General features: G+C 53.5%; 8 protein-coding genes across 8 annotated transcripts; 3 read left to right on the top strand and 5 right to left on the bottom strand.

Moving 5' to 3' along the window:
* Positions 1 to 6: 6 nt before the first annotated feature.
* On the bottom strand, positions 7 to 2,067 carry CONPUDRAFT_137934 (WD40 repeat-like protein). Its single transcript, XM_007771837.1, has 9 exons — positions 2,056 to 2,067; positions 1,730 to 1,994; positions 1,486 to 1,655; positions 1,387 to 1,430; positions 1,256 to 1,330; positions 1,040 to 1,205; positions 714 to 979; positions 459 to 653; positions 7 to 305 (listed from the first exon to the last, which is right to left on the bottom strand). The coding sequence occupies exons 1-9, from the start codon at positions 2,059 to 2,061 to the stop codon at positions 143 to 145; spliced, it is 1,350 nt and encodes a 449-aa protein (XP_007770027.1). The 5' UTR covers positions 2,062 to 2,067; the 3' UTR covers positions 7 to 142.
* Positions 2,068 to 2,352: 285 nt separating this feature from the next.
* On the top strand, positions 2,353 to 5,219 carry CONPUDRAFT_83005 (uncharacterized protein). Its single transcript, XM_007771838.1, has 5 exons — positions 2,353 to 2,686; positions 2,758 to 2,885; positions 2,942 to 3,121; positions 3,174 to 3,531; positions 3,600 to 5,219. The coding sequence occupies exons 1-5, from the start codon at positions 2,535 to 2,537 to the stop codon at positions 5,041 to 5,043; spliced, it is 2,262 nt and encodes a 753-aa protein (XP_007770028.1). The 5' UTR covers positions 2,353 to 2,534; the 3' UTR covers positions 5,044 to 5,219.
* Positions 5,220 to 5,233: 14 nt separating this feature from the next.
* On the bottom strand, positions 5,234 to 6,730 carry CONPUDRAFT_126045 (vacuolar protein sorting-associated protein 26). The gene is made up of 8 exons (XM_007771839.1): positions 6,446 to 6,730; positions 6,318 to 6,390; positions 6,105 to 6,261; positions 5,872 to 6,036; positions 5,636 to 5,811; positions 5,442 to 5,584; positions 5,368 to 5,394; positions 5,234 to 5,317 (listed from the first exon to the last, which is right to left on the bottom strand). Exons 1-8 carry the CDS (start codon positions 6,587 to 6,589, stop codon positions 5,312 to 5,314), a joined length of 891 nt encoding a protein of 296 aa, XP_007770029.1. The 5' UTR covers positions 6,590 to 6,730; the 3' UTR covers positions 5,234 to 5,311.
* A 157-nt stretch (positions 6,731 to 6,887) lies between these two features.
* Positions 6,888 to 12,582, bottom strand: CONPUDRAFT_137936 (uncharacterized protein). Its single transcript, XM_007771840.1, has 25 exons — positions 12,202 to 12,582; positions 11,954 to 12,143; positions 11,849 to 11,880; positions 10,802 to 11,788; positions 10,591 to 10,747; positions 10,100 to 10,537; positions 9,793 to 10,044; positions 9,711 to 9,739; positions 9,645 to 9,654; positions 9,266 to 9,590; positions 9,162 to 9,210; positions 8,950 to 9,110; positions 8,763 to 8,898; positions 8,542 to 8,710; positions 8,405 to 8,482; positions 8,167 to 8,350; positions 7,956 to 8,109; positions 7,852 to 7,893; positions 7,752 to 7,798; positions 7,640 to 7,698; positions 7,572 to 7,583; positions 7,392 to 7,518; positions 7,292 to 7,339; positions 7,097 to 7,241; positions 6,888 to 7,039 (listed from the first exon to the last, which is right to left on the bottom strand). The coding sequence occupies exons 1-25, from the start codon at positions 12,480 to 12,482 to the stop codon at positions 6,940 to 6,942; spliced, it is 4,212 nt and encodes a 1,403-aa protein (XP_007770030.1). The 5' UTR covers positions 12,483 to 12,582; the 3' UTR covers positions 6,888 to 6,939.
* A 137-nt stretch (positions 12,583 to 12,719) lies between these two features.
* On the bottom strand, positions 12,720 to 14,301 carry CONPUDRAFT_106295 (uncharacterized protein). Its single transcript, XM_007771841.1, has 7 exons — positions 14,265 to 14,301; positions 13,551 to 14,207; positions 13,341 to 13,499; positions 13,257 to 13,289; positions 13,112 to 13,202; positions 12,985 to 13,051; positions 12,720 to 12,926 (listed from the first exon to the last, which is right to left on the bottom strand). Exons 2-7 carry the CDS (start codon positions 14,168 to 14,170, stop codon positions 12,817 to 12,819), a joined length of 1,080 nt encoding a protein of 359 aa, XP_007770031.1. The 5' UTR covers positions 14,171 to 14,207; positions 14,265 to 14,301; the 3' UTR covers positions 12,720 to 12,816.
* A 655-nt stretch (positions 14,302 to 14,956) lies between these two features.
* On the top strand, positions 14,957 to 17,241 carry CONPUDRAFT_126050 (uncharacterized protein). The gene is made up of 4 exons (XM_007771842.1): positions 14,957 to 15,098; positions 15,154 to 15,297; positions 15,525 to 15,680; positions 15,740 to 17,241. The coding sequence occupies exons 2-4, from the start codon at positions 15,266 to 15,268 to the stop codon at positions 16,473 to 16,475; spliced, it is 924 nt and encodes a 307-aa protein (XP_007770032.1). The 5' UTR covers positions 14,957 to 15,098; positions 15,154 to 15,265; the 3' UTR covers positions 16,476 to 17,241.
* A 350-nt stretch (positions 17,242 to 17,591) lies between these two features.
* CONPUDRAFT_155053 (uncharacterized protein) lies at positions 17,592 to 20,063 on the bottom strand (the record flags this gene model as incomplete). Its single annotated transcript, XM_007771843.1, has 3 exons — positions 17,592 to 18,947; positions 19,000 to 19,625; positions 19,718 to 20,063. The coding sequence occupies 3 exons, from the start codon at positions 20,061 to 20,063 to the stop codon at positions 17,592 to 17,594; spliced, it is 2,328 nt and encodes a 775-aa protein (XP_007770033.1).
* Positions 20,064 to 20,238: 175 nt separating this feature from the next.
* Positions 20,239 to 25,058, top strand: CONPUDRAFT_144866 (uncharacterized protein). The gene is made up of 12 exons (XM_007771844.1): positions 20,239 to 20,525; positions 20,576 to 20,652; positions 20,705 to 21,054; positions 21,110 to 21,121; positions 21,180 to 21,824; positions 21,902 to 21,911; positions 21,967 to 22,058; positions 22,208 to 22,316; positions 22,378 to 22,593; positions 22,648 to 22,853; positions 22,913 to 23,056; positions 23,118 to 25,058. Exons 1-12 carry the CDS (start codon positions 20,413 to 20,415, stop codon positions 24,471 to 24,473), a joined length of 3,330 nt encoding a protein of 1,109 aa, XP_007770034.1. The 5' UTR covers positions 20,239 to 20,412; the 3' UTR covers positions 24,474 to 25,058.
* Positions 25,059 to 25,129: the final 71 nt, after the last annotated feature.

Below are 25,129 nucleotides of genomic sequence, written 5' to 3' on the forward strand. Positions count from 1 at the left end.
CCGTCGTGGACACTTTCGGCATACCCGAGGACAGCCTGTATTTGGTCATGTTTGGATGTAATGGTGGCTGTGCATACCAGGTCGTGGACTGAATAGAAAGGCAAAACAAAACTTAGACAACAAGTGATCATCATTCTCCTGCTCATGTCTGCTCGGTAATGACCACTTTCTTCCGCTCCGCCTTGGGCTTGCTTTCTCCTGCCCGCGTGTGTTTCCGTCTCCGCTCCTCCTTGACCTGGCGCGCGTCCAGCATCGTCCGCTTGAGCTTTGCCGCCTGGTACACAGGCTTGGGAATGTTTCGCCGCCTGCGCGAAGAGGAAGAGAAGGTCATTCAGTCTTCTGTATGAATGGATGAATGGATGAATGAATTCATGGAAGTGCTTGCACGTGGAAAAGCGCTTCATATCCCACCAACTCCGTGCAGACGCAAACTCAAAAAGACGAAAGAGAGCACCCACCGAGCGATCTTCCCAACTTCGGAGTCGTACTTCCAGCGTTCCTTGAGCGTCTCCCGATACTCGATCGCAGCGCGTTCTCTGGCGGTGATGATGCCCAGCTTTTCCGATGCCTTCGCCTTCCAGATCCTTACGTTGCCATCGTCAGACCCGGTCATCACGAACCGCGCGTCTCCTGAGAAAAGCGAAGAGGAAACTCTGTGCAATTGGAGTCAGTTTCTACAGAACAGCCAGGAACGTGGTGAGATGATGCATTACCTCTGCATTCGTTTTGTATGGTAGACCTCCGGATTCGTTCCCTGCCCTTCCTTCCATATTCGCACCGTACGGTCCCAGCCACCACTCACGAACTCTAACCCCGTCGGCGCCCAGTCACAACTCATCACGGCAGCAACGTGACCCTTGTATATTTGTGTAGGGTTCGTCAACTGACGGACATCAAATGTGTAGAGGTTATGGTCCTCGGAAGCTAGAAGAACGGACGTAGGGAACGTTGGTGACCATGCCAAAGCATTGCTTCTCATCTTGATAAATACTGTAATTAACTGCACTGGTAGCTTGATGATGAACCGTGGCGTGCATACCTGCATAATCACCCTGCGTTCGGCCTTGCCTGTCCGGATGTCGTAGAGTGTGAACGTGCGGTCTGAGCCAATACTTCCCAAAATCGACGTTTCGCTCAGGTTAAATCGGACGGAAGTGACGGTTTCCGTCGAAGTGGGGAAAGTGAGATTCGATATGGCTGAACTCCTGCGAATGGATGGATTACAGCTGGTTCGACGCAACGCTGTGAAGCTCACTTTGTCTCATCCCAGATCTGCACGGTAGTGGAAGCTGTGGCGAAGAGCGGGTCTGACCGGTGATGGTCTATGGCGCTAAATTCAACATTATATGTCAGACGGTGGCTTTTCGGAAATTGAAAACACGGTACTTGAACGCGGATTTTCCAGGGAAAACGTTCAGGGGTTTTGGTTGCTGGGCGGCCAATATCAGGATTGGATGCAGACAAGCCAGCAGCGTGACAGCTTACCGAGACCTCATCTGATTGGGGCGATGCATCCCACAGTTTTACGCTGCTGTCGACGCCGCAACTCAGGAGCCTGTGGCCACCCGCGAAACACACGCCGGAGACCTTGCCTTGATGTGCGCCTTGTATGCGGCAAATTCTGGACCGCTGAGAGAGGTTATGGACGATCACGCCTGGAGCAGATTGAAAACGCGTTGAGATGCTGCACATAACAAGAGCACAAGCAAGCAGACAGACACGCACATACCTCCATCCCAGCTACCACTCGCTATTGTGTTTACGGACCCCGGTTTTTTGGACAAGACTTCGACGGCATCAATGTGACCGCCGAGACTGCCGACAAAAGGTTTTGCAAAGATACGCTCCATCTTGGCGGCATTGAGGGCGCGGGTGCGCTCGCGTGCGCGTGAAAATGGATGGAGGAGGGGATCGAGGTTGCGGGAGGTGGGGATGGGGTCGCCTGGTCTGTTTGGGAGGTGTGCGGAGGGTGCATGTTGCAGCACGGATATTTTCTGTTGCGGATAATATGTTATTTAGATGACAAGAGCATGGCCTGTGTATGTTGTCACTCACCACCATGATGGCCGAGACGGGAGCGGGAGCCCCTTTGGAAGGGATGAGAGATAAAATCGCCGGGTCGGACACCGGCGGAAGGGCCTGGGAAAAGGTGTCATATAACAAATACAGCCTTCCTTATCGGGGGAGGTCGTAGAATGAGAATGGCAATCATGGCAACGGTGCGGATTTGCTCATGGCCCCTGAGCCTCACTGGTAGTCTGGTAGCTGTGAGCCATGAGAGAGAGTCTCGTCCTCGTCTCCAATGGCCTCTTCTCTATTTTCCCATTTCTCCTCTCCCCCACTATCTGCTGACGCGCACTGGACCTGGCGTCCCCGTTTCCTTCCCCTTCTCCCTTTTGCAGCTTAGGTCCTGCATAATCTCCGCTCCTTCCAGGCAAGACGCTCCTTGCACCTAGGTCCATTCCCCACGTTTCGCTGGCTGGCCACCTTGAAATGCGTGTCTGCACGCCGACCCTTCAAGAATACAGTTGTCAATGGATCAACTGAGCTCTCTCTGCCTCTCCGTCACTCCAAACTTTCGCTGCGTCTCCCTCTCCACCCTCCAGTCCGCCGCTCTCATCATCCCCTCCGGCCTAGAGTTCTTCTTCTCCCTTTCGCTCGCCCTCACAAAAGGAAAATCTGATCTGTGCGTCCGAATTCATCTCGGCTCTTCCAAAACCAGACTCCGAGGTCCTATTTTTCTGACCGACCCAACAGAAACTCTCTTCTCCTTGCTCTTGACGGCATCTCCTTCTTCGCTGTTGCTTTGATTGATCTCCTCTCGCACGTCCTACGAGAACCCATGCGCTCAGAGACCGTCTTCAAGGCTCTCGACATCACTATTGGTAAGCTACTCTCCCAGGCAACCGCCTTGCAGGAACTGAGCTGATCTGGGACCAAGGCGTACTTTCTTTCATCCCGCTCTTACTATATACCACATTTCTATTCAAGGTTACCTTATTTCGCTTCCTGCCATATCTCCCGCGTAGGCTGCAGAGTCTACCCAAGCTGCTGTTCGTTCTACTCATTCCTATAATTGTGGCGGCCAACGAAGTTGCATCGTTCGTAGGCTTCAAAATCGGTGGGTATCCTGTTTGTTCAGCTTCACTAGAATTTCCCTAAATTTGTCTCAGAAATGGAAACGGAAAATGGACGCAATGTCATAGGCATTCTGTTTTCCAATCGAAATCCGATGCTCTGGTATTCGCTCAGCGCGTTTTCCCTGGCCACGTTCACTGCTACTCAGCTCTTATTCTTTCTATTCGCGTTCTTTCGGATGGGAAAGGCCCTCGCCAACCAGCGGCGTATAGAAACCGGCCAAACAGATGAACACCATTTCTTGAACGGAATAGTCTGGATGACAGGAGGGATAAAGATAGGAGCGATCGAGACCATCGTAGGTTTTTCGCCTGGTCTTTTCGCAGTCCCACTGGCTCGCAGGATACTGCGCCTGGTAGGGCGTTCCTGCCTTATAATCGGAGTCTTGAAAGGGTGAGAACACGATGCGCTGAATTCTGTTTTTCTTAGAACGCGTGGATGTACTGATGGTTGCCCTGTAGATTCGACAAGGTGGAAAACTTTGAGAACCTGACAGACGAGCTGCTCCGGGCGTCTCGGGCTTCGCGGACAAAAAGCAAGCGCTTTTCTAACTTCCGTGGGCTGATCAGCAGCCGGCCCTTCAGCTTTCTCAGGAACCCGAATGCCGCGGAGCCCTACTCGCCTATTCGTGAGCTCGCCAAGGAGACGAAGGGACAGAGAGTCACGGTGCATTACGACAAGGGACAGGCGCCATATCTCCAGATACGCTTCTCAGCCCTGGATCTCCCCGAGCCTGTGGTACACAGCAGCAGACGGCGCTCGACATCGGGCATTCTCCAGACCTTCAGCGGCAGCGGTCGGTCCAACTCCCTGCCCCACGTACGGTATCCTCCTCGCGCCAAGTCCGCAATGCCCGACATCGGTGACCCCTCACATCATCAAGTGCTCACCGGGCACTTCCGCGGCGTCGCGCTTGCCCACGAGCGTAATGAAAGCGGCGCGACAGTCTCAGACAGCCTCAGCGTTGTGCGTGCGCTCACGTCCCAGTTCCCCGGGCTCCCGCCCCGCGTCACGGGCCGCTACCGCGGCTCCGTCCTCGGCTACACGGAGGAGGAAGAGGAGCGCTTCCCCGTCCGCGACCGCCGCGGGACCGTCGGCACCGCTGGCGGCGACGGAAGCGAAGAGACCGGCGGCGGCGTGTCGTCTCTGTCACCGAGCAGCTCCGTCAAGCGCAAGCCAGCCCCCTCGGCACTCAGCGTCACACAGTTCCCCTTCCCCGATTACAAACCGCCGCGCGCGGCCACCTCCGTCGAGTTCGAGCCTGCGCGGGGAGACAGCCCGACGGAGCGCTCCATTCTACCGTGGACGCCCGAGTCGGGGGCGCACTGGACCGGCACAGGCACGACGCTGTACTCTCCACGACCCGGCCGCTCGCCGACCACAGCGGGCACGAGGTCCCCGATGAGCCCGCGCGAGCTCGTGAAGCGCACGAGCAGAGCGATCAGCGAAGCCAGCATCCGTTCCGCCGAATGGCTCACATCGCCCCGCGATGCACCGCGTCCCGGCCAGCTCTCGCCGGGGGACATCGAGATGTACAGGGGCGGACCAGCAGGGCGGATGGCCCCGGGCGAGATTCCGCCTGCGATTATCGACGAGGCTCGTCCGCGTGGCAATCCTATAGCAGACGCATGGCGGAAGGCTGGTTCCTCTGGCCAGACCAGTCCGGCCACGCCAACGCGGCCAGTGCTTGTGACGAGGGTCAGCATCGGACGCGTGCCGATGCGCATGACGCCTACACCCACCCACTCGGCGTTTTCGCAGCGGGAACGCATCATGTCGTCCCATGGCTCGGTAAAGGACTACAGCGAACCAGATGTACCACGTTCAGCGCGCATATCAAATGTGTCAACCCATAGAACAATGCCAGAAGAGGACTCGAGACCACGAAGCTTTTTCGAGGATTGATAGATCGATTTTTGTCAGTGACTTTTTAGGACGAGGACCTGAGCAGATCTTATAACCCTTTGTGTACTTGTAGCGTTTTTGTTGAGGTTATGGAGCAGTCTTCGCGTGTCTGGGCGGAGCGGCTCGTTCTTGTACGTAGTTTACCCACCTTCGAATTCATCGACCTTCCATGTGCGACAATTATGTTCTCGAGCTCAAAGGAGTGGATATGGAATCCCGATAAAAACACAACAATACATTAGATACAAAGGTCCACAGGAAGAAGCGCTTAGTTCTGGAGGGCGGCGTTAGCTCCAGGTACCTCAACGGAATGATAGAACAAACCTCTGGTATTCTGAATATGGTGATTTCCTATTCATGTCATCAGCGAGATTCCAGGTATAATTGAACGGTATTACCTGCTGCTTGAAATACCGACGATTCTCTTCGTCAATAAGCACCAGGTTGAGGTAGTACCTAGTGCTAAATTTCTTGTTCACTTCTCGGAACGTGGGCGTCATGTCGAAACCACCAAGGAAAAGGCGGATCGGTATAGTTTCGCCTAAGCGAGGTGTTAACAAAGTATCGACATGTCAATAATTAATGGACGTACCTCGCACAGGAGCACCATCCATAATCTCGAACTTGGTGATTGTTTCGCTCTCGTTATATTGGTTTGGTGGTGCACCCGTCGTTTCTCTCCGGATGATCGACAGCTCCATGTGCTTGATTTTGATGCGGACGAGGAGGAAGTAGATCTTGCCGACGATAACATCCTTTAGGTGGTACCTAGTAAGAAGACACCCTGTTAGCATATCCAGGGGAAGGAGAAAGGTATAGAGCACGTACTTGGACTTATTGTACTCGAACTCGATGTGCAGACAGTCCTCGATGCCGACCTCCATCTTAATGGAATTGTTGCTCTCGGGCGGCATCCGAAACGAGTGCACCCACAAGTCTTTCTCCTTCAAGACGTCCGCCATCCTTCGTGACACCGTCACCCGTACGAAGTACCTGTCAAGCATCACGTAGGATGAATATTCGGACATCGAGAGAATGTGGTTGGGACGGGGAAGACAGACCTGAGCTTGACATTGATACCCTGGTAACTCTCAAACTGTTTCTCCACATTTTTGAACATGAAATCATACGTCTGCGCTTGCCGCAGTTCGCCCGGCGCCGCGAGTTCTTGTGATAAGGAGAGGAACTCGTGATGGTGTCCTCGGTCATAGAACAGCTCTGGAAATAACCTGTCAAGACATAACGTTAGGCGAATAGTGTTGGGGAGTACGCACCGATGCTCCCTACAAACTCGACCTTGATCCCATCGTGCGTCACCCGCTTCCCGTCCCGAACGCGTATTGTTACCTGTACACGACGCGTCAGTTAGGAAGATACCTACGTGCATGAGGTCGGAACATACCTGGCCACTGATAGAATCCCCATCATAGTACACCGGACACGAGGTCATCTTCTCCTTCTCGCCTTTTATCTCCACCTGCTTCCGCTGCTCCTCTCCTTCCAGCTTGACGTCCACATCCAAGGTTGATGCAAAGAAATAGGCCATCACGGAGGTCGTCGAGAGGTCGTCTTCAGGTTGTGTGGTCAGATCGAGGCTTTCGGTTTAGTAGGGGATGACGAGATCGACTTGGAAAGGGATGGGGGTGAGTATGTGGTTCGGACAGTGCCCACCGTGGCTGCCGACCGCGCTTGGTCTAACCGAGGCGATACGTAATGCACGTGAACCCGCAACCTCCGAAGACACGATGGCTGTACACTGCCCCACATCTTGTCTTTTTACTTTCATCGTCGTTAATATCGTTGTCGTCACTCAATCATGCTGTCTTGAAGCCCTTCATGCCCTTCACTTCATATCATTGATGACATAATTTACTCTATAAGACTTGTGCAGACAAATCATCGATCGACCATGGATGTCAGAATGCTCCTCAGAACTACAGGAATATCTGCAGTATTCTTCACTCGGAATCCACGACCCGGAAGCTCCTTCGTTATCCTGTTAACCATCAAGTTAGCGTGGATACAAATTTCGTGTTTAGATCTGAACGCTCACCATGGGACTTCGGCCCCATCTCCAATACAAATGAGTGCCGTATGCACTTTGGGATCGCCTCTTAGCATGACTTTCTTGATCTCCTCGGGAGTGATCTGGTAGCGCCCGAAGTTGGCGTCCGAGATGGCAATGACGAACCAATCATCTGATACACCTCAGTACTTCATCTAAAGCCTGAATGAGATGATGATTCACCTGCATCAAACTTTGCCACTTCCTCGACTCCCTTCCGTATGGCTTCCACTGGAGCAACCTGTTAGAGAAACCGTCTCACTGGCAGACAACCTCAACATACCCGTGTAGTCACCCGAAAAGGCGTACTGTGTGACCATGTCCATCTTCTCAATGACCTTCCAGCGGTCCTTGAGGCTTGAGGGAGGTTTATCGGTCTCGACGAGAGGTATGGTGGGTTCGTCACCCGACTTCAAGTAACATCAGCACAAACATTTGCGAGGTAATCTTTTGCCACCCTTACATGGCCGTAAATCTAAGGTGAAATATTCGGTCATGCATTTTTCCCATACGAGCAAGGTAAGTACTTACATCCCAGGCATATTTCTCTTTGCGGGATAGGTGATCGAAGGATTCCATGAGCATGACCGCTATGGGAAGTAGGTCAATCACTATGATTGAAATCAGCAAGCAGATGGCTTACCTGTTTCCAGACTTCTCCTCAGACGACCATCATACTGGAAACGATACCTGTAAAATTGTGCTCAACAACATCCCGCAAATTATTGGAGTATGTTACTCACATAGATCCACTGATATCGAAAATAAATCTGATCCTCTTCGGCCTGGGAGTGCAGTAGAGGTCAAAACTTTGCCAGACCAAGTTGATACGGAATGCTGTACTCACTTTAGCTGTGGGCGACCAAGTTCAGGCTTATCCATTCCACGCCGTTTGTACACGGACTGCTCCCCGGTAAGACCTTCGGTCAAGCGGCTGTCATCCAGTTCCCCATCGGTCTGGCGTTTGAGCCAGACACGCTCTTCTTCCTTTGCTGCGAGGTCTATCGTTGACAAGCGTTAAGAGCACGACAGTTTGAAATGTCCAGAGAAGCACTGACGTTCCAGGAGGTCATGCAGTGAATTGATATGACCTTGTACCGCAGTGAGATGCTCTCCATACACAGCTGCGTCGGCGGTGCTCATGTCCAGTGCCTGCAGACGCTGCTTGAGCTCCTCGCGCGCCATCTCGCGAGCACGATCCCTGATGTGGTCCGGCACGTCCGCCTTGAGCTTGTCGGAGACCTGAGAAAAAATGTTTCAACGGTATTGGTCTATAGGCTATTGTGAAAACCGTACCTGATAGATGTTGTTGCCTTTTTGTAAGCGTTTGTAACCACCTCTGCCTCCAGTGCCGGCAGTGTCACGCCCACCAGTCTAGCAGTTTCATATCAGCAAATTTCCTCAAACGCACCAATAGAAGAAAATCTGCTTACCCCGCCAGCCCATCTATTTCCTCCAGTATGCTGCTCATTTTTGGGATCATGTTCTCCTTCCTTGGGTTCGTTGAGTTCGGTAGAGCCAGATGGTTCGTATTCAATGTCTACGGGTTTCTTCTTCATGCTTTCACGCGACGCATCAAGGCCAAGTGGCCCAGCTTCAAGCCTAGAACAAGTCAGAATCAATTTCTGAACATACGTATGTGATCATTCCTCACCCATGCCGAGCAAGTATACGCAATAATTTGTCGTGAGTATCGGGTTTATAGATATCAAAATCAAATATGTTGCGGAGAGCTTCTCCCAGACTGTCATTAGGATAGCTCCGCATGTGCCGAACCAGGTTAATCAACTCTGGAACTGTAGCGTTAATCGAGATTATCTCAGGCGCAGCAGAAAGCGAACCTCTCAGTGAATACGGATACGTAAGTTCGCCACTCTCAAAGCTCTTGCGAAGATCATAGAAGACGCCAACAAGTCGGAGTATCGTGTCCTCATCCAACTCGGGCGCGAGTTGGGATATGAGCTTGCGTTCTGATGCTTGGTCGGGGTTCGTCACGGAATGGCTGCAGGATATAAGTTTAAAGACTGAAGTCACAGTATAATGAGCGCATTACCAGCTGAAAGCATCACCGAGAACTTGCAGGAAATGGTTTCCGAGGAAAGCTGTGACCAGTATCTTGAGTATTGCGCGGTTATAAACGTAGATTCAAAGGCTTACGATAGCCAGGCCGATTCGCCAGCAGAACCAGCCGGAAATTCGGATGAATTACAACATCGCTTTCGCGCTCGCTGACAGCGCGAACGCGTCTTCCGTCCGCCAGCGTTAATTCGCCCTGTCCCGCGAGGCTGCGGAAAATAGCGACGACATGTTCCGGGGCCTTGTCAGCTTCGTCAATGAGAATGACGCGCCCGAACTTGATAGCGCGGAGCAGCGGAGAGTCCTCGTATCGCACTTTACCGCCCTCGAGAACGGTGGTAAACATGAGCTGGTTCACTGTTGTATCGCGATGGAGCTGAATGTATTCCCGTGGACGGCGGAGAAGCTAAAAATCTTGACTTCAATTTGGGGTGTTATCCTCAGCCTGAAATATGTTTACCTGACAAAGCCTGCAATAAATATTAGTTTCATTCCAAAATCACTCGTGTGTTGTGTTGGTACTGACCTGTCGACAATCTTGTTCTTGCCAACACCCTAAATTTCTTTGAGTTTTATTCACTTGCGTAAGGAAAAAGATGTAAACTTGCCTGGTTTCCTAGTAAGACGACATGTTCGCCGAGAACCTCCAAGTCAATGGCAATGTCCCGCATAAGCCCAGTCTGCAGGCTATTGTCGTAGAAATGGTCCATGTAAGGCACATGCGAAACGTAGCCTTCGGGGTCATTCTCTGCCCTGAACAACGATATACGTGTTGGTCCTCCCGAGGCCGTAGAATCTACGCTAGTTGTCCCGGTCGGGAAGACAAGGTTGGCGCCTTCCACGACAGACGTCGGGTAAAACTGTAATTCAACAGAAAGATCAGACTTGAACCACGATTGCTGCCTGTGAGCATACCTTCTCAGGAGAATGAGAAATTTCGCTCTCCTCCATCAAGCCTCTCAACGTGGCCTGCTCAACAGACGGAAGAAACTCGACCAACAACGTTCTCTCCAGTACCTCAGCCAGTCTCGCTTCTTCCGGGAATTTCGCGAACAGCATCGCGATCCGCATGAGAGCCCGTGTCCCGAGCTTGCGCTGCTTCACAGTGGTGTCGGCCGACATGCTCGCGCGGTATTTCTTCGCAAACGCGATCAAGCGGCGGACGATGTGGGTGTCGCAGAGGGAGCGCAGGAGGATGGCCTCCTCTTCTTCGCCATCCATGGGCTGGCTGGGTATGGGGAAAAACATGTTGGCATGTTCATCGGAGAGCCAGTCTCGGAGGGGTAAAGACTTCGATGCAGTTGCAATTACTCTGAAGGAAGGATGAGCTGTAGAAAGTGTCGCAAACGTCTCCTTTTATTTCGGTTAGCTCGAGTAGAGACGCCGGCAATTTGGAAATCTCTTACATCGTTTTCGCCCTTGGCAGTCACTATGCGCTTGCTCTCCCATAATTCCATCTCTCTGTCCTGGGCAAGACGGGAAAGAGATCCCGCAGTCGCGCCCGTAACATCGAGAGAGGACAAGTGCATCAGCCTCCCGAGTAAAGATCCTTGGATGAGAGGGCTGTACGACAACAACATAAGTGGTAGTCCGCGAGAAGATACAAGTCAACCTTGCCTTGGTTCCCAAAATGTTGCCCCTCCATCCTCAATGCGTCTCCTTTGAATCATCTCGCGCCCTCCCAGTTCCTTGTACATATGAACAGCCTCAATCTCGTATCCAAGAAGCTCGCTAAAAACCCTTATCAAAGTGGATGTGGAGGACGAAGAGGTCGACGGCAGTACGGAGGGAATCAAGGACAAATCCCAGCCCAAAGCGTGGCCTTGCAACATGGAAGTGAGAAGACCAAGGAATCGCTTCGACATGTGCAGTTGGCCCGACTGTGTAGGAGGGAACGGCCGGAATTCTCTTTGACCGGCTGGAGCATCTACGCTGACGGAGTTGAGACCAGGGGGGCCCGTGAACACCAGCTTCGCAGTAGCCTCGCCCGAGCGCGAGATGGCGCTGATGGTATATCCCAATAATCCCGAGCCGTCCTCGTTGTCGTGCGATGAAGGACTCCCGAGCTCGCCCAGCTTCGCATCCGTCACTTGCTGGCCCAGCATCGCCCACGCCTGGAACGGCGCGTGCATAAGCACGGGGTGCAGTGTGAGGAACAGTCGCGCGAGTTGGTTCGGCGAGAGCGTCTTCGGCGGCGTGAACAGTTCTACGAGCGCGCCGAGTTTGATTAGGGCAGTTTGCGGAAAGGCTGGGATGGTGGGCTTGAGCACCGCCTGCAGGGAGTGACGCGATTCGCCGAGGAACTGGGTGGCGATAATGATCTCCTTTATTCGACCGTACAAGAATTCGCCTGTCGGCTGTGGTAATGGTGGTTCGGGTGCCAGTGCAAACAGCGCGCCGACGGGGTCGATGAACCGCGCTTGGAAGCGACTCCGGAATGGAGGGTCGAGAGGGTATCCAGGGTATGGAGGGACAGGCGCAGCTATGGCAATGACGCGGAAGTCCTTATGGGCAGGGATAAACGTCTTGTTGGTCACTTCTCCTTTCTCGAGAAGTTCATCGTACCGACGCGGGTGGACGATATGGGTTCCATCATCGAGGTTCCTTGCAAAGTCATGGACAGGTCAGGCGCACAACCAAAGTAAAGTTAAGAGAGGAAATTACATCTCGCGGTTCTCAAGCAGATTGTTCAAAACCTGTAGCATTATGCATGAACTTGGGTGGACATGAAACGAAGTACGCTAGAATATCGCAGCAGCGAATTCTTACAGGCATGATTCCCCGCTCGGCCTTCTCAACTCCTTCAAGAATGAGAATACGCCCTTTCTTGACAGCCATGACCGCTGGCCCATCGACGTAGACCAGATTCCCTCCCTTGCGAATCTCTCTGCCTTGCTTGAGTTCCGTCTCGCCTATATCCCTGTGCAACGCAATGTACTCGTACTCCGAATTGATCAGGCTAGAAATGGAGCAAAATGAGCTATCGTGGCATAACACGAAGGAAGAGTGGCGCATACCTCGCAAAGGTCATGGCAAGCCGCCGAGCATACGGCCCAGGCTGGGAGACCAAGAACACATCCTGCCCAAGGACATGCTTCTGCAGCATGAACCTCAGATTGTTCGCGTTAAACGGATGCCTGACGTCCAGGAGTGCAGAATCCGAGAGATGAGGAAGACGGCTAGGATCCAGAGAGTCCTGAATGTCATACTGTATGTCGCCGAGGATGAGGGTGCCTATCGACGGACGCTGGGGTGCGAGCGACCGCGAGAGTTTATCAAGGCGACGTCTGGCGGACATGATGCATGAAGTCTAAGGACAACGATGAGGGACTGCTGGGAATCAAGACATGGGGCGAGGTGCGGAGATGTCGATAGTTATTCAGCTGGGGAACATTCACAAGACGCGCTCGGGCAAGGCTCGGCGTTGCAGCGAGCGGATACCCGGCGTCCGGAACCGGTTCTCCGCATAACCGAGTTCAGGGGCTGTTTTTACGTCCCTTGTTGTCGCGTCGAACGGACCAAGTGCAGACACGGTCGAGGTACAATGTTATTGATACAGCAAACACCTCGGTAAATCCAGATATACAGATATATACACCATCGTCTCGAATCCTTGTCTTTCACTAGTTCAATCACCACCGGTCATAGTCAAACTTTCCGTGCAATCTAGGCAAGATCTCCATGAGTCTAGGTTCGTTGTCCGGGTTCAGGTATCCGTGGCGAATCATGAAGTCAATGAGGACTAAAGATACAGTCATGGATCAATGTTCATCTAATTTCGCAAGGTTAGATCCACTCACCCACTGCGCAGTTGGCCTTAAAGAGCCCTTGTTTCATGCGTATAACGACCTCTGAGAGAGGCAGGAGCTACGTCCCGAAGAAATACAATGAAGGACCATTCGAACACGATGGAATCATGATACGCACGTCAAAGGACTCGACTTCGCCATCCAGTGGCTTAGGTTTGAAGGGTGTTTTGTCCTCGATGTCGGCGGGAATCCGAAGATCGTAGACATATCTACGCATCATCTCCACAAGATGTCTCACGAGGAGAAACAGTAAGCAGGCTCACTCTACTTCGGGTTGCAGCCATCCTTTCGTTGTTCTTGAAAGTCCAGATGAGATATAAAGGGTATTGCAGTGGGATGACACTGACCTATGGAAGTAGCTTGTAGAACCGACTGACCTGGCGTACTTGCGTATGACTGACTCCTCGATGCTGGCCTCTTCCATGGACTCTTTGACGATACTCTCAAATATGGGCATTCCGCTGGGTATACCGCCCGCAACGGTGTTATCCAGATATCCCGGCCATCTTAACAGACTGCATGAGACAAGAAAAAACGCAACACACAGTGCAACTCACGTCTGCTTCGTCTTCGCCCTTGTCGGTATCCAAGTCATCACCTCCCCGCCGTCCTTCCCCTCCTCATACACCGTCATATGCACACCATACGTCACCACCCCAAACAGCGCCGCCGCGGCGCGCTCCATCTCAAACGCAAAGTTCGCCGCATCCCTGTCCACATCCTCCGCGTGCTGCTCGTACGCGCGGTGCGCGCCAAACGGGTTGCGATACACGGGATACATCTCCGCGCGCCACTTGGCGGGGCCGATGACGTCCGCGAACAGGCCCGTGTCGCGCCAGCGCTCGCAGAGCTCTGCCATCACCGCCGTGCGCTTGCGCGGCGTGTCCAGGTGCGTCGCGAAGCTGACCATCGTCGTGCTGCGCGCTCCGGGCTTGTTGGGCCCGAAGAACCACGTGGGCGGGGCTCCGGCGTCGACGCTGCGCGTATTCTCGAGCTGGAGCTGGGTTATCATCTGTGGGCGGAGGAGGCCGATGACGGGGCTGTCTAGGGAGGGGGAGAGTTTCCATGGGACGAGCGGTTCGCGATCGTAAGCGTTTGGGGAGTCGGTCAGGTCGAGTTGGTAGTTGTCGCAGATGCCGACGACTTCTAGGAACGAATATGGGGGCGAGCTGGTCATTGTGCCTACTATAGATAACAGGTTACTCGATCAAGAACTGCATGATGCGAAACGTGGATTCAGTGAAAGCTTCGCTACATGATGAACACCTTACGCTGCCACTAAAGCTGAACGCTGATCTTTGGTTGGATTGGTTCCGTACGCGCGTGGAGTCTATGTGCGGTGAGGAGAGCACCTGCGACCAGTTGCCTCTGATGGTGATGGACGCGTGGATCGATGAATTATACGCGCACTGAGCAGCTGTTTCCCTGAAATGTTCCACGACACACGCCTCCGGGCCACCACCAGCCACGTCGATATTTCGGCGCAGTATGTCTTGTGACGCCTGATACGGCCCCCTGGCGTATCAAGACTCGATGGATTTATAATTGATTATCTGAATCAATAGAGATCCTTGCAGTCTTCGAACCTCGCGGCCCGGCGAAGACTCCCAAAAGACTCCCACCATAACCGCGTTGCGGCCACGAGTGCCCACAGCCTATCACTCACTAAGCTAACGTGGATGTTGTTCTGCGCAGCACCAATGTAGCTTGAGAACATCGAGGAATGAGAGCGCTCAGGGCGCTCGTGGCGTGGACGTGTCCCGGAGTCACCGGTCACCAACGACGGTCCTTGGGACAAAGTGTCTCGGAGGTTTTAACCTTGATTACCAAATCAAGAAGCACGCGACGACCTGCGGCAGCGTGTTTGCGAGCGTGCACACTGCACTTACTCAGAGGTGTACGTTGACGTGGGCTCTTGCTCACTTCTACTTATTCCGTGTTATCGATCGTTCTCTGTGCCCATATAACGACCCCTTCTTCACTGAGGCATTTACCTCAACACGCCAGTTTCCTGCTGAACAGTTCACGAAAGAACAAGAAAGTATTCAGACGACCTTCAGGAACCCTGACCGAACCTCGTCCTCGCATCAAGGAACAGACGCACTGTGCGGATCCTCCGAGTCTCCGAGGTCGGGGCGAATCACTTAACCTCCATTACAGGAGACAAACTTTAACCGAAGAAGCACAGAAACGTCCACGAACCCCGTATCAATAACGTCACAGCTGGCCTGAAGCTGAGGCAAAGACAGAGAAACAGGCGCACGCCGTAGTCATGTTATTTTATCTCACGTCGCGCATCGTAAGGTGCGTCTCTTGCGCTTTCGCGCGGTTCGAGCGGTTCGAACGTCATGGGCTGACAGTCGTCGTTCTTGTTCCCACTTGTCCATCGCATTGGCTTTTTGCCTCTGTCTCGGGACGCTGTCACACCATGTCATGCGCTCATGCGCACATCATGTCTGATTGTACGGCTCTGAAACCCTCCGACGCCAATTCTCTTCGTCTGGTCTATGGTCCTCGAATTTGGTCCACAGCTCGGGAGTCGCGTATCTCTACCCGGGCTACGCGTCATACAAAGCACTCTCCCAGCGCCCTGCGAGTGAAGACGAGCTAGAGCGATGGCTCATGTACTGGTCTGTGCTCGGCATCGTGTTTGGCGTCGAGAATGCTGCTGAGTGGCTCATATCCTGGTGCGTCGTACCACATATAGTTGAGTCATCTTCAAACTGATGTGACGCATACATGTCAGGATACCGTTCTACTACACCTTCAAAACCCTCTTTCTCCTCTACCTCGTCCTCCCGCAGACACAAGGCTCCTCGTACCTCTACGTCTGGCACCTGCAGCCCTTCCTTGCCTCACACGAGTCCGAGATCGACGCTGGGCTCTCGCGCGCCAAAGCCCGCGCATACGAGTTCATCGCGGAGCGGATGAACGCACTTTGGAACCAGTTCGCGCCCGGGTTCCTTGCAAACGCGTACGCCGCGCAGTTTGCGCCTGCACCGCAGCCTGAAGCGGCCGGCGCACCGCCCAGCATGGGTGACCCCGCGTCCGGTCCGATGGCGTTCGCGTTCAACGCGTGGCGGTCGTACGCACCGGGTCTTATCGCCGCAGGCACGGCGATGGTGCAGCAGGGCACGGTGGCTGCTCAAAATGCGGCTGCGAACGCGAATGCCAAGGCGAGGGAGTCGAGGCCGAAGGGGTCGAGGATGGATTCGGGCGGATCTGCCAGGGATAGGCGGCGAAGGCTGGAGAAGGAGCTTGCGGAGCTGGGAGAAGATGAAGAAGAAGAGGAAGGGGAGGCGGTGCTTGTTCCTCGCGCGGCTGGGGCATCGTCGCGGCGCCGAGGAGCGAAGAAGGGTGAGGCCGAGGGGTACGAGGTGGAGGAACACGATGAAAGCGGAAGTGGCGGGGAAGCGTCAGGTGGAGCCAAGGCTGCAGGTGGCGGCTGGTGGGGCTGGGGCGCACCCGCGGAGAAGCCCTAGGCGGAACGATTGAAATCTACCTCGTCGATTGTTGTTATGAGACCCATGGTATGGACGCCTTTCGTAGGTAAACCGAGTAACAAGCACGGGCGTTATCAGGTGTTATTACGTGGACACAGGTGCACACGAAACATAGCATCGAAGTCGAATAGGCGAAACGGCGATCGTAAGAGCGCACATGGTGCGCGCCTGAAATGCTGCGGGATGGAAGCGGTGTATCAGCATCACAGAGAGGATCGGATGAGCGTCGGAGGAAGAGGAATACCGCCATATTTGTGGGCGCCATGAGCGAGTTGGGCAACATTGTTTCTCCCGGAAATCACCGAGCCGAGCAAAGAGTTCGGGGTGAGCTTCTTGATACTGCTTCGATCCGTGTGTTTGATTGTTCTTCACCGTACTGGATCCTATTGATCCTGGGTCGGGGCTGGACAGGCGTGAGCACCCTACACACTATTTAGGCTACACGTTCCGTAGTGGGCGCACTGACTTGAAGGAAGTTGAGGGATCTGGCAGCTGTTCGCTGACAAGTATCCATGACATGGGTGACAGGATGTCTCAGAAAGATCGATAAATGGTCGATTGAATGGTAATTGAGGAGAGCGTCGCGGGATGCTTTTGGACCTTTCGGGTAGAATGCAACAAGAATGCAGAATGGGCGCAGATAGGCGCTGGACTGCGCCGACTCGGACGCTCCCCGACGATGGCGAACAGGTGGAGGCAAGCGATCGCCATCAAAAGCAAGTGACAGCGTCAGTTGTCAGTGTCCGCGGGGTGCCTCAAGTGTGCCCAACCATCCCAGGGGTAACAGGGTTAGAGGGGTGCTCTTATTTCCACTTTTTGGCGGGGAGTTGAGAAAATGGATTGTGTCACGTTACCGTTTTCCTAAACTTGGCCTACCTCTGCTCTTGTCCGTTACGCATACCCCCAACACCGGAAGGGGTCGTGGTCGCGGCCGTGGTCGTGGAAGGGGTGGCCGGGGAAACCGTGGTGGCCGCGGCAGGGGTAACTCCAACTACAACTAGATAATCATTGATATTCTTAATGCTCTCACACTCGTTAGATGTAGTATTCACGCTGCTTGTTACCCTCAACGGTAACCCCTTCGATAGCAAACCTTCAACAGGTCATAGAATTAGCACGTGAATAAATTGTGTTGCCATTGATGATAGCCTCGTTTTTACCATCCACGTGTTTCGTGAAAGTGACTGTAGACAGCGCCTCTCTGAAGGGTTGCCCAGCGGCCGCGAAGCCGGTAGTCGGCCATGGAGATAGATGCCCAAAAGCACGGTCGAAAATTTGTTTGTATCGGCTGATGATCGGGTATTCGGTAGGACCATGTCCTCGAACATGGACACACCAACGAGGTTCAGTCTCTTTATCCATGTAACCGTTCCAAGTTTTCGGACGAACCGTCGCGACCTCATGCTGGTAGCGCGATTTCCTGGCTTTCCCTTGAAATTCAGACTCAACTCCAAATTCCATCAACATGACAACCTCGTCGCAAGGTCTGCGCCCGTTAATGCGAGGGCCGACAAGCTCGTCAGCCAAGGTCAGTGAAACAGCCGACTCCTTCAGCTTCACTTGGATACAGAAGGTGCTCACTTTGCTGTCATCCCAATCTGGGGAGAGAGCGCCTGAATAGGTGATGATGATGATATCGATAACTGGCTGATTATGCGAGCACTGAATAGCGCATTGGCGGTCCCATAGGTAATGAAGGAAGTCACCCGAGAGGTTCCCGACGCTCTCTTCAAGGTGGATAAAGTGCGTGAAGTTCACATGCCTCTCCTGCGCCGCTGCCAGAAGATTTTGGTACAGTTTACGTTGGTCGTCTTCGCTTTCATCTTCCTCTGACGCGTCGTCCTCATTGTCCCCGTCCAAGGCGCCTTCTTTATGCCGAGCTTGTTGTTTCTGAAGACCCTGTCCCTGCTGTTGATTCATTTCAAGGCCATCGCCGTGAAGCTGAATGAGAAGATCAGCGAGGGTGATAGTCTGGACGTGAGTTCCGGCGGCTGTCGTGTTGATGTAGTAATCCTGGATCGGACCACCTTTGTCTGTTGCTTTATCACGCGCCATGATCAAAAGGATCCGAGCATAAAGCTCTCCTTGAACACCTCGATCGAGGACCGTTTCCTGCAAGATAAGGGTGTCAACAAGTGTTTGAAGCGCTACACCAAAATCTTCCGACGTAGGACGAAGCACCTGTGCAGCCGCCAGAGCAAGGCAAGGCTCTGACGGAACCGTCGTCTCGATGAAAGTGCGATCGACGACACTGAGGAGGAATCTCATATGAGATCGGACGGCTTCCAGCGCGATGCGGGTTGCAGCCTCTGAACTGGCGAGTTCAAGACCAACACGTTGAGAAAAGGCTGCAAAGACGTGGTCCTCATTGGCGGGCGCAAATTGCACATCACGGAAGAGCTTCATAAAAGCCTGTCGACCGACAGTATCGTCTTCCTCCGTGGACCAGAGCTGTGGTTAAATGAGACCGAGCCCCGGAGGACACAAAACGCGACGAACATACCGGGCGACCATACAACTTAAGTCTACTGATATAAAGCGCTGCATGCGGTGACGAAGAAAGATCAGAGGGAATCATTTGATCAAAGCCGATGGAGGTGTAGGGGATAAGAGGATCTTTGTCATTAGCGAGCCTGTCCGACTTAGACATTCCCCTGCGTGGAACGAGTTCGAGGACTGAGGAACTAGTGTCAATGAACGTAAACCACAAAGTGAAGCCCTCGAGTAGGAAATGGTCTGCCGCGGTGATGATTCTTTGCATGGCGAGAATGGACATGGGATGATAATCGGCGTCTAATTTGCCGTTGCGAGCATTTAGATATCGACACTCGTCAAAGCCAAGGACTAAACAACGATGACCATGCTGCCTAAGAGTTGTAGCTAGCTTGTTAGCTGCTCCAGAGACCATTACTTGGTAGACTTCCTCGCACCACGACACGATGTGCTTGTCTTTGGTCGTCTTAGCAGCGTGATCGGCCGAAGTTTTGTCGACGTTAGGGTTGGAATCGATGGTTGCGGAAGGTAGGTCGGGAGCCTTAGAGGACAGCTCCTCAGCGTAATCTTCGAGTAAGGTCTCCGCGAGCTCACTGATCCTAAGAAAAGAGTGGTGCCGCTTTGATTGCAGTGGCTCTGCAGTATTTTGTAGCGAGAAAGACGTCACCCAGGTCGGATCCTGTCCAGGCGCGAGGGTTTCGGCTCTCATTTGTCATGGCGTGACGTACCGATGCGAGGTTCGGCGGCATTCAGCAGTACATATGCTGCGTTGCCGGTTTTAACGAGTGCCTCCAGATCTTCAGTGCAACGCAGGATCGGCGGCTGGGGTAGCGCTTTGATCAACGTTTCCGGAATCCCCTCCATGTGCTCCCATAAACTTTGAAAGGCACCAAATCGAGGACCGAACAGTGTCGTGCTCCCCAGAAAATTATCTAAGATCATGCAAAAGACAACGGAAAGTGATTCGGGGTTCTTGAGCGCCTCTTGTCGTTTTGTTTCAAGCCAGCTGTTAAGGGAAGCCACCTCGTCATGCTCCTCGTCATATTGGAGGTTGGTGATTGCATGGGAGGACATGAAAAGCGAACGCTGATGATCGTGGATGAGTCAAAAGGAAAGAGAGCGGATGGGAGAGCAACGACAGAAGGGGAAAGTCACCTATCGTTCCCACACTTATTCCCGTTACCCTTACGGAAGCAAATGCGATTACGTAAAATGGTTAATATCTACAGGCATCGGTCATCCGGCCAATGTCCTTGTGGCTTTGAGGCCTCCTCCAGGTCGTCGGCCCATTTATCGCCTCACAAAGCCACCCAGCTTCGACTCTCTTCCTCTTCGAATCACACTTGTTATCCTCGGAATATCTCATATCTTATAGCCAGGGATTCGCGACTGAACGCGTTCTCTGACGCGCTTGCGGCCCACCATGCCACAAGCATCCCGCAAGAACACGAAACAAGAGGACAAAGATGCTCAGAGGGCTCTCGAGAAGGAGAGCAAGCGCAATCGCGGCGCCATGTCCTGTGCCGAGTGTAGGCGGTGTGTGAATATAATATACTCGACTTCCTTTCAGCTCACGAGTGGCACAGGCTAAAGCTTAAATGCGATAAGACCGTTCCTTGCTCGTCATGTAAGCGCAGAGGCTGTTCTGCCATATGTCCCAATGGTGTGTCTCCATTATGAACTCTTTAACACTGCAATAACTCATGCTGCGATAGGCAGCCTCATCACTGGCCAGGGGACTCGCTTCGTCCTTGCGGACACGGAGAAACTTCATTCCAAAATTGCGGAGATGTCAGACCGGATCCGTGTTCTCGAGGATGCACTATCATTACATGAGGCCAAGCACCCCCTTCTCGCGCGCGAGTTCCTTACAATCAAATCTGTCATCGACCTCCACGCCGCAATCGACGCTTCACGCGCCGCAGGATTATCCAGCACACCTGAAGCAAACGAAGGCGAGGAGGAGCAAGAAGGGGACCAGCAAGCATACGTGAACGCCTTCGGTACCCTCGCGATACGCGACGACGGTGCTTCGACGTTCTATGGCCCGTCGGCTGGTTCAGAGGTGCGCGACTCTTCTTTGATGCATCAATGGCGTGCTAACCATCACCGTGTATCAGTCACTCCTCGCCGTAAGTTGTCCCGCGCTTTTCACCACAATCTCAGTTCTGATTACGTTTTGCTATGCAGGGCGAAGTTACAGAATCAACACCCTCCCCACAAGCCGAACCCCCCCAACACTACGCTATGCGCCCCGACTACCTCCCCGCTGGCAAGGCCATATCACACATGTCAGGCGCATTCCCTCAAGCACCCTCCGCCGTCTTCGACGGCATGGACGTTGATGAGCTCGCATACGAGACGCTGCCCCCGTGGCCGCGCGCCGCGCAGCTCACGGACCTCTACCTCGCCCAGGCCCCATGGTTCTTCGGCGCCGTCACGCGGCGGCAGCTCCTCGAGGAGTTGCTGCCTGCGTGGTACCCGGAGGCACGCAAGAGCTCGTCGCCAAACCCGCTCCCGGGCACATCGACACCCTCGAGCAGCAACGGCGAGGCGCGCGGGCCGCACGAGCTCGCACTGCTGTTTGTCGTGTTTTGCTTCGGTGCGATGACGGATGAGGCGCTCCCCGCGGCGCCGGCGAACGAGGAGGCGGACAAGTATCACGTGTATGCGCGGGCTGCGCTGGGGCTCGGGCCCGTGCTGGATGGGCCGCCGTCGGTCGCGACGGTGCAGACGCTGGCGATGCTTGCGATTTATCAGGGGATGTGCGCGGGCGAGCATAGTATCGAGAGCACTTGGAGTACGTTTGGGCTGGCGACTAAGCTGGCGCAAAGTGTGAGTCTGCTGCGTTATTTTCCGGTATATGCGAGAGGCCTAATTTCTGTTGCATCTGCGCTCCTCGTTGATTTCAGATTGGTCTTCGTAAGTGAAGTTTTACTCGTAATGCGGGATTGAGTTAAGCTAAGAGAATATCTAGATCGTGATTGTGCTCGATGGATGCTCACACCAGCCGAGGTTCAGAAGAGACGTGCCCTTTTCTGGGAGTTGTTTATCACAGATGGATGGCAGGTGCATTATCTTGCATTGAAACCTTCATTGATGGACGCTGACCAAACGACGATTGCTGCTATCTTCGCCTGCTACGACCATACTTGTTCCTACACCACCTGCAATTTTGCGCTCGAAAAAATATCTTGGCATTTCGTTCAACTTGAAAGAGTCTCGCTACCGGTAGACTGGCAACGTTTTATTTGCCTTACGTTGATTGTGAACTTCCTGCGGACCCCGACAGCAAGCTCGATGAGGAGGGAACTCCTGTCCTGAGCTGTGCGTTAATTTGTTGTTCCGTTGCCATTCAAATTTTGATCGCCATTCCTTGCTCACCTAGTCCCTGCCTGGAAAGCGCGGTTCGGCCATCGCTGTGTTGCTGCCGTGATTGAGCAGTCGCAGACAGCCAAAGTCCCGAAGTACAGCACTATTGTTGAACTTGACCGACGAATACGTGATATGCCCCTGCCCAAATATTCGGAAGACCGTCCGCCAGAGGGTGCGAATCTGTCGGAGACCATGGAACATTTTATGCCCCATAACTATCGTCACCTCAGTAAGCCTGAAATTTCTGTCAATTGTCGAGGGTCAAATTCATATTCGGCGGTAGCATTGCTCTACGTTCATCGTTGCTTCTTCGCCGAGGCTCTGTCGAATAATCCGTCGGATCCGATGAGGAGCCCATACGCTCCTTCTTTCCTTGCAGGATACAAATCTGCGTGTGAACTGTTGGGAAACTTGCGTTATGCATTCAAGCGTTTCCCTGCTCAGATGGCGCGATTCTGGGTATTGTGGACGCATTGTTTCTCTTCTTCGGTGCGCTTTCCTCTTCTGAGAAGTATGAATAAAATCCTTACTCATTATACCTGTTGTAGGTCATGCTGGCATCTATCATAACACATGCTACTGGAGCGGGAACGAAGAGCAAGATGACGTCTGCTGCGCTTACGGAGCTGCGTCGCGCTGTCGATTTGTTTGAAGAAGGCGCCAAGTATGGTGGACGTGCAGTCAAATTCTTGGTTCGTGCTGCCTTCTTTCGAGTAGCAGGTCTAGTGCTGATTTTTTTGCCCATATGTGCAGCCTATCCTGAAGCGTCTTTTGCAGAAAGCAGAGCAAGCTTATAGTAATGTCGCCCCTCAAGCCACCCCAGACATTTTCACTCCTTCGGTACCTGGTCCTAAGCCTAAGGATGAACTTTCTATATTCAGCGGACAGACGCACACCGTCAACACGAAGGCACCACCGATTGCGTCCAAGATAGCACGTACATCATCAGCGACCCTTTCCATGACCTCAACCTCAAGTCCCACCGCGACGGCGAGCTCGACAACCCAGATCAGCGGCGATTCGGCGCCTACAGCTGGTGGACCTGCGCCGCTTACGGGAGTGCCTGTACTACCGCAGCCACCTCTAGAAGGAGTGTTGGCGCAGCAAGCAAGAGACACGGTCAATTTGCACCCGAACCTTGTTGCGCAATGGAACGGACTCGAGGGGCACCTCAATGCGCAGCTGTACGATGCCCAGCGGGATTCGTATGACGATGAGGACACATACATGACGCCCGCTACCGCGAGTTTCCCGCATCCGCTCCTTCTGCCTGCGCAGCCGGCGGAGAGCTCTGGAGCACCAGTTTCCGAGCCACGGTATCCCCAGTACGAGCAGAAACAAGAACAGCACCGTACGGTGCCGCAAATCCAGGTGCAGGCGCCACCGCCGATCGAGGTGCCGCAGTTGCAGGCGCACGAGGCGCAGATGGAGCAGGGCACCTCGCCTGTGTACTCGCAGCAGGCGAACTATGCCTATAGGGATGCCTATCGGCCACCGCAGCAGCAGCAAGAGCCTCCGCGCGATACGAAGCCCTACCGGGACGAGCACGAGCGCCATCAGCAGCAGCAGCAGAAGCAGCAGCGGGAAGAAGAGGCACGGCAGCGCGAACGGGAGCAGGAAGAATGGCACCGTCAGCGCGAGCAGCAAGAGGCGTACGAGCGCCATGCCCAGCAGCAACGGGAGCGCCAGCAGCAGTACACGTACCAGTCGTTCGCTGCACCCAAGCACCAGCCTGCTCAGCAGCACCATCATCAGCATCAACAGTACCCGAGCGACCGGACGGAGTATCACCAGACTTACGTCGCCCCGGGCACTGGCGGACCGCAGTACGACGACGGTGCAGGGTATCAACAGCATCAGCATCAGCAGGAGTACGACCAGCGGTATTCGCAGCACTACAGCGTTCAGCAGCAGCAGCAACCGACGCAGGAGCAGTACTGGCAGCAGCAGCAGGCGTACGACGCGCAGGGCTATGCGTACCCACCACAAACGAGCATCGGCTATCCGCTGCAGTCTGGCGAGTTCCCCGCGTACCAGCACGATCAGCACATTCAAGAACGCTGGCAGAGTCTGGGCCATTATATTGGCTCGCCTCAGCGGCCGACGTAGTCCGCTGGCTCGGTCATGTTCACGCTGTGGTTTTTGTTGTTGATTGGCGCAAGACCACGGACGGAGCCGCTTTATTATGATTATGGCTTTTGGAAGTTGTGAGATTTATCTGGGCTTATCACTGTTTCTTGATATGCACGTTAGCATTGACATTGACATTCACCCATCTACGTTCGCGTTTCTTGCTCATCCTCGTTATTCGCGAAGCCGTCCGTTTTGTCTTCATTCCCTTTCTCGCATGTCGACTGCTTTTCTATCCGCACTCATATCATCTTCACCACCTTCCTCATCATCCCCCGCATATCTCATTTTTTGTTAACGTTTCACGTTCTTCGTTATTACCTTTGCCTTGCACCATAATTTATAGTCTTAGAGCACAGGCGTGTTTTGCTCTTGCAAGCACAGCGCGCCTTGTATTTCAATAATATACCTACGCATCTCTCGGACTCAACTGTAACCCGACTCTTAATCCAGCAGCTTGTGTAAATAGCATTCGACCATTATTCCTGATCCTATCTATCTACATTGTATTGAATTCTGCATACGTACTACTCTGTTCGTAGGGCGGCAATGATGAGACATCCCCATGGCTTCTCGCTCCACGCAATCAAGGCTAAGTACTACGGCGACGCTGCATTCGTGTTTGAACCGCAGTC

The sequence above is a fragment of the Coniophora puteana genome (assembly GCF_000271625.1).
Source record: "Coniophora puteana RWD-64-598 SS2 unplaced genomic scaffold CONPUscaffold_8, whole genome shotgun sequence".
Lineage (NCBI taxonomy): Eukaryota > Fungi > Basidiomycota > Agaricomycetes > Boletales > Coniophoraceae > Coniophora > Coniophora puteana.

Excerpts from the sequence above, each read along its gene's own strand:
- CONPUDRAFT_137934 (XM_007771837.1), bottom strand. Across the intron at positions 1,206-1,255 it reads CAGATCTGGGATGAGACAAA|GAGTTCAGCCATATCGAATC; the intron begins GTGAGCTTCACA and ends ATCCATTCGCAG. Across the intron at positions 306-458 it reads GAAGTTGGGAAGATCGCTCG|GCGGCGAAACATTCCCAAGC; the intron begins GTGGGTGCTCTC and ends CTCTTCGCGCAG.
- CONPUDRAFT_83005 (XM_007771838.1), top strand. The coding sequence starts at position 2,535 with ATGGATCAACTGAGCTCTCTCTGCCTCTCCGTCACTCCAAACTTTCGC. Across the intron at positions 2,687-2,757 it reads ACAAAAGGAAAATCTGATCT|AAACTCTCTTCTCCTTGCTC; the intron begins GTGCGTCCGAAT and ends CCGACCCAACAG. Across the intron at positions 2,886-2,941 it reads GGCTCTCGACATCACTATTG|GCGTACTTTCTTTCATCCCG; the intron begins GTAAGCTACTCT and ends TCTGGGACCAAG.
- CONPUDRAFT_126045 (XM_007771839.1), bottom strand. The coding sequence starts at position 6,589 with ATGGCCTATTTCTTTGCATCAACCTTGGATGTGGACGTCAAGCTGGAA. Across the intron at positions 6,391-6,445 it reads GGGATTCTATCAGTGGCCAG|GTAACAATACGCGTTCGGGA; the intron begins GTATGTTCCGAC and ends CGTCGTGTACAG. Across the intron at positions 5,395-5,441 it reads GTCGGTATTTCAAGCAGCAG|GAAATCACCATATTCAGAAT; the intron begins GTAATACCGTTC and ends TGACATGAATAG.
- CONPUDRAFT_137936 (XM_007771840.1), bottom strand. The coding sequence starts at position 12,482 with ATGTCCGCCAGACGTCGCCTTGATAAACTCTCGCGGTCGCTCGCACCC. Across the intron at positions 10,748-10,801 it reads GCAACATTTTGGGAACCAAG|CCCTCTCATCCAAGGATCTT; the intron begins GCAAGGTTGACT and ends GTTGTCGTACAG. Across the intron at positions 9,740-9,792 it reads TCGTCTTACTAGGAAACCAG|GGTGTTGGCAAGAACAAGAT; the intron begins GCAAGTTTACAT and ends AAAGAAATTTAG.
- CONPUDRAFT_106295 (XM_007771841.1), bottom strand. The coding sequence starts at position 14,170 with ATGACCAGCTCGCCCCCATATTCGTTCCTAGAAGTCGTCGGCATCTGC. Across the intron at positions 13,290-13,340 it reads TCTACAAGCTACTTCCATAG|AACAACGAAAGGATGGCTGC; the intron begins GTCAGTGTCATC and ends TGGACTTTCAAG. Across the intron at positions 13,052-13,111 it reads GCGAAGTCGAGTCCTTTGAC|CTCCTGCCTCTCTCAGAGGT; the intron begins GTGCGTATCATG and ends TTCGGGACGTAG.
- CONPUDRAFT_126050 (XM_007771842.1), top strand. The coding sequence starts at position 15,266 with ATGTTATTTTATCTCACGTCGCGCATCGTAAG. Across the intron at positions 15,298-15,524 it reads CTCACGTCGCGCATCGTAAG|CTCGGGAGTCGCGTATCTCT; the intron begins GTGCGTCTCTTG and ends TTTGGTCCACAG. Across the intron at positions 15,681-15,739 it reads GCTGAGTGGCTCATATCCTG|GATACCGTTCTACTACACCT; the intron begins GTGCGTCGTACC and ends CATACATGTCAG.
- CONPUDRAFT_144866 (XM_007771844.1), top strand. The coding sequence starts at position 20,413 with ATGCCACAAGCATCCCGCAAGAACACGAAACAAGAGGACAAAGATGCT. Across the intron at positions 20,526-20,575 it reads TCCTGTGCCGAGTGTAGGCG|GCTAAAGCTTAAATGCGATA; the intron begins GTGTGTGAATAT and ends CGAGTGGCACAG. Across the intron at positions 22,059-22,207 it reads TTATCACAGATGGATGGCAG|AGTCTCGCTACCGGTAGACT; the intron begins GTGCATTATCTT and ends TCAACTTGAAAG.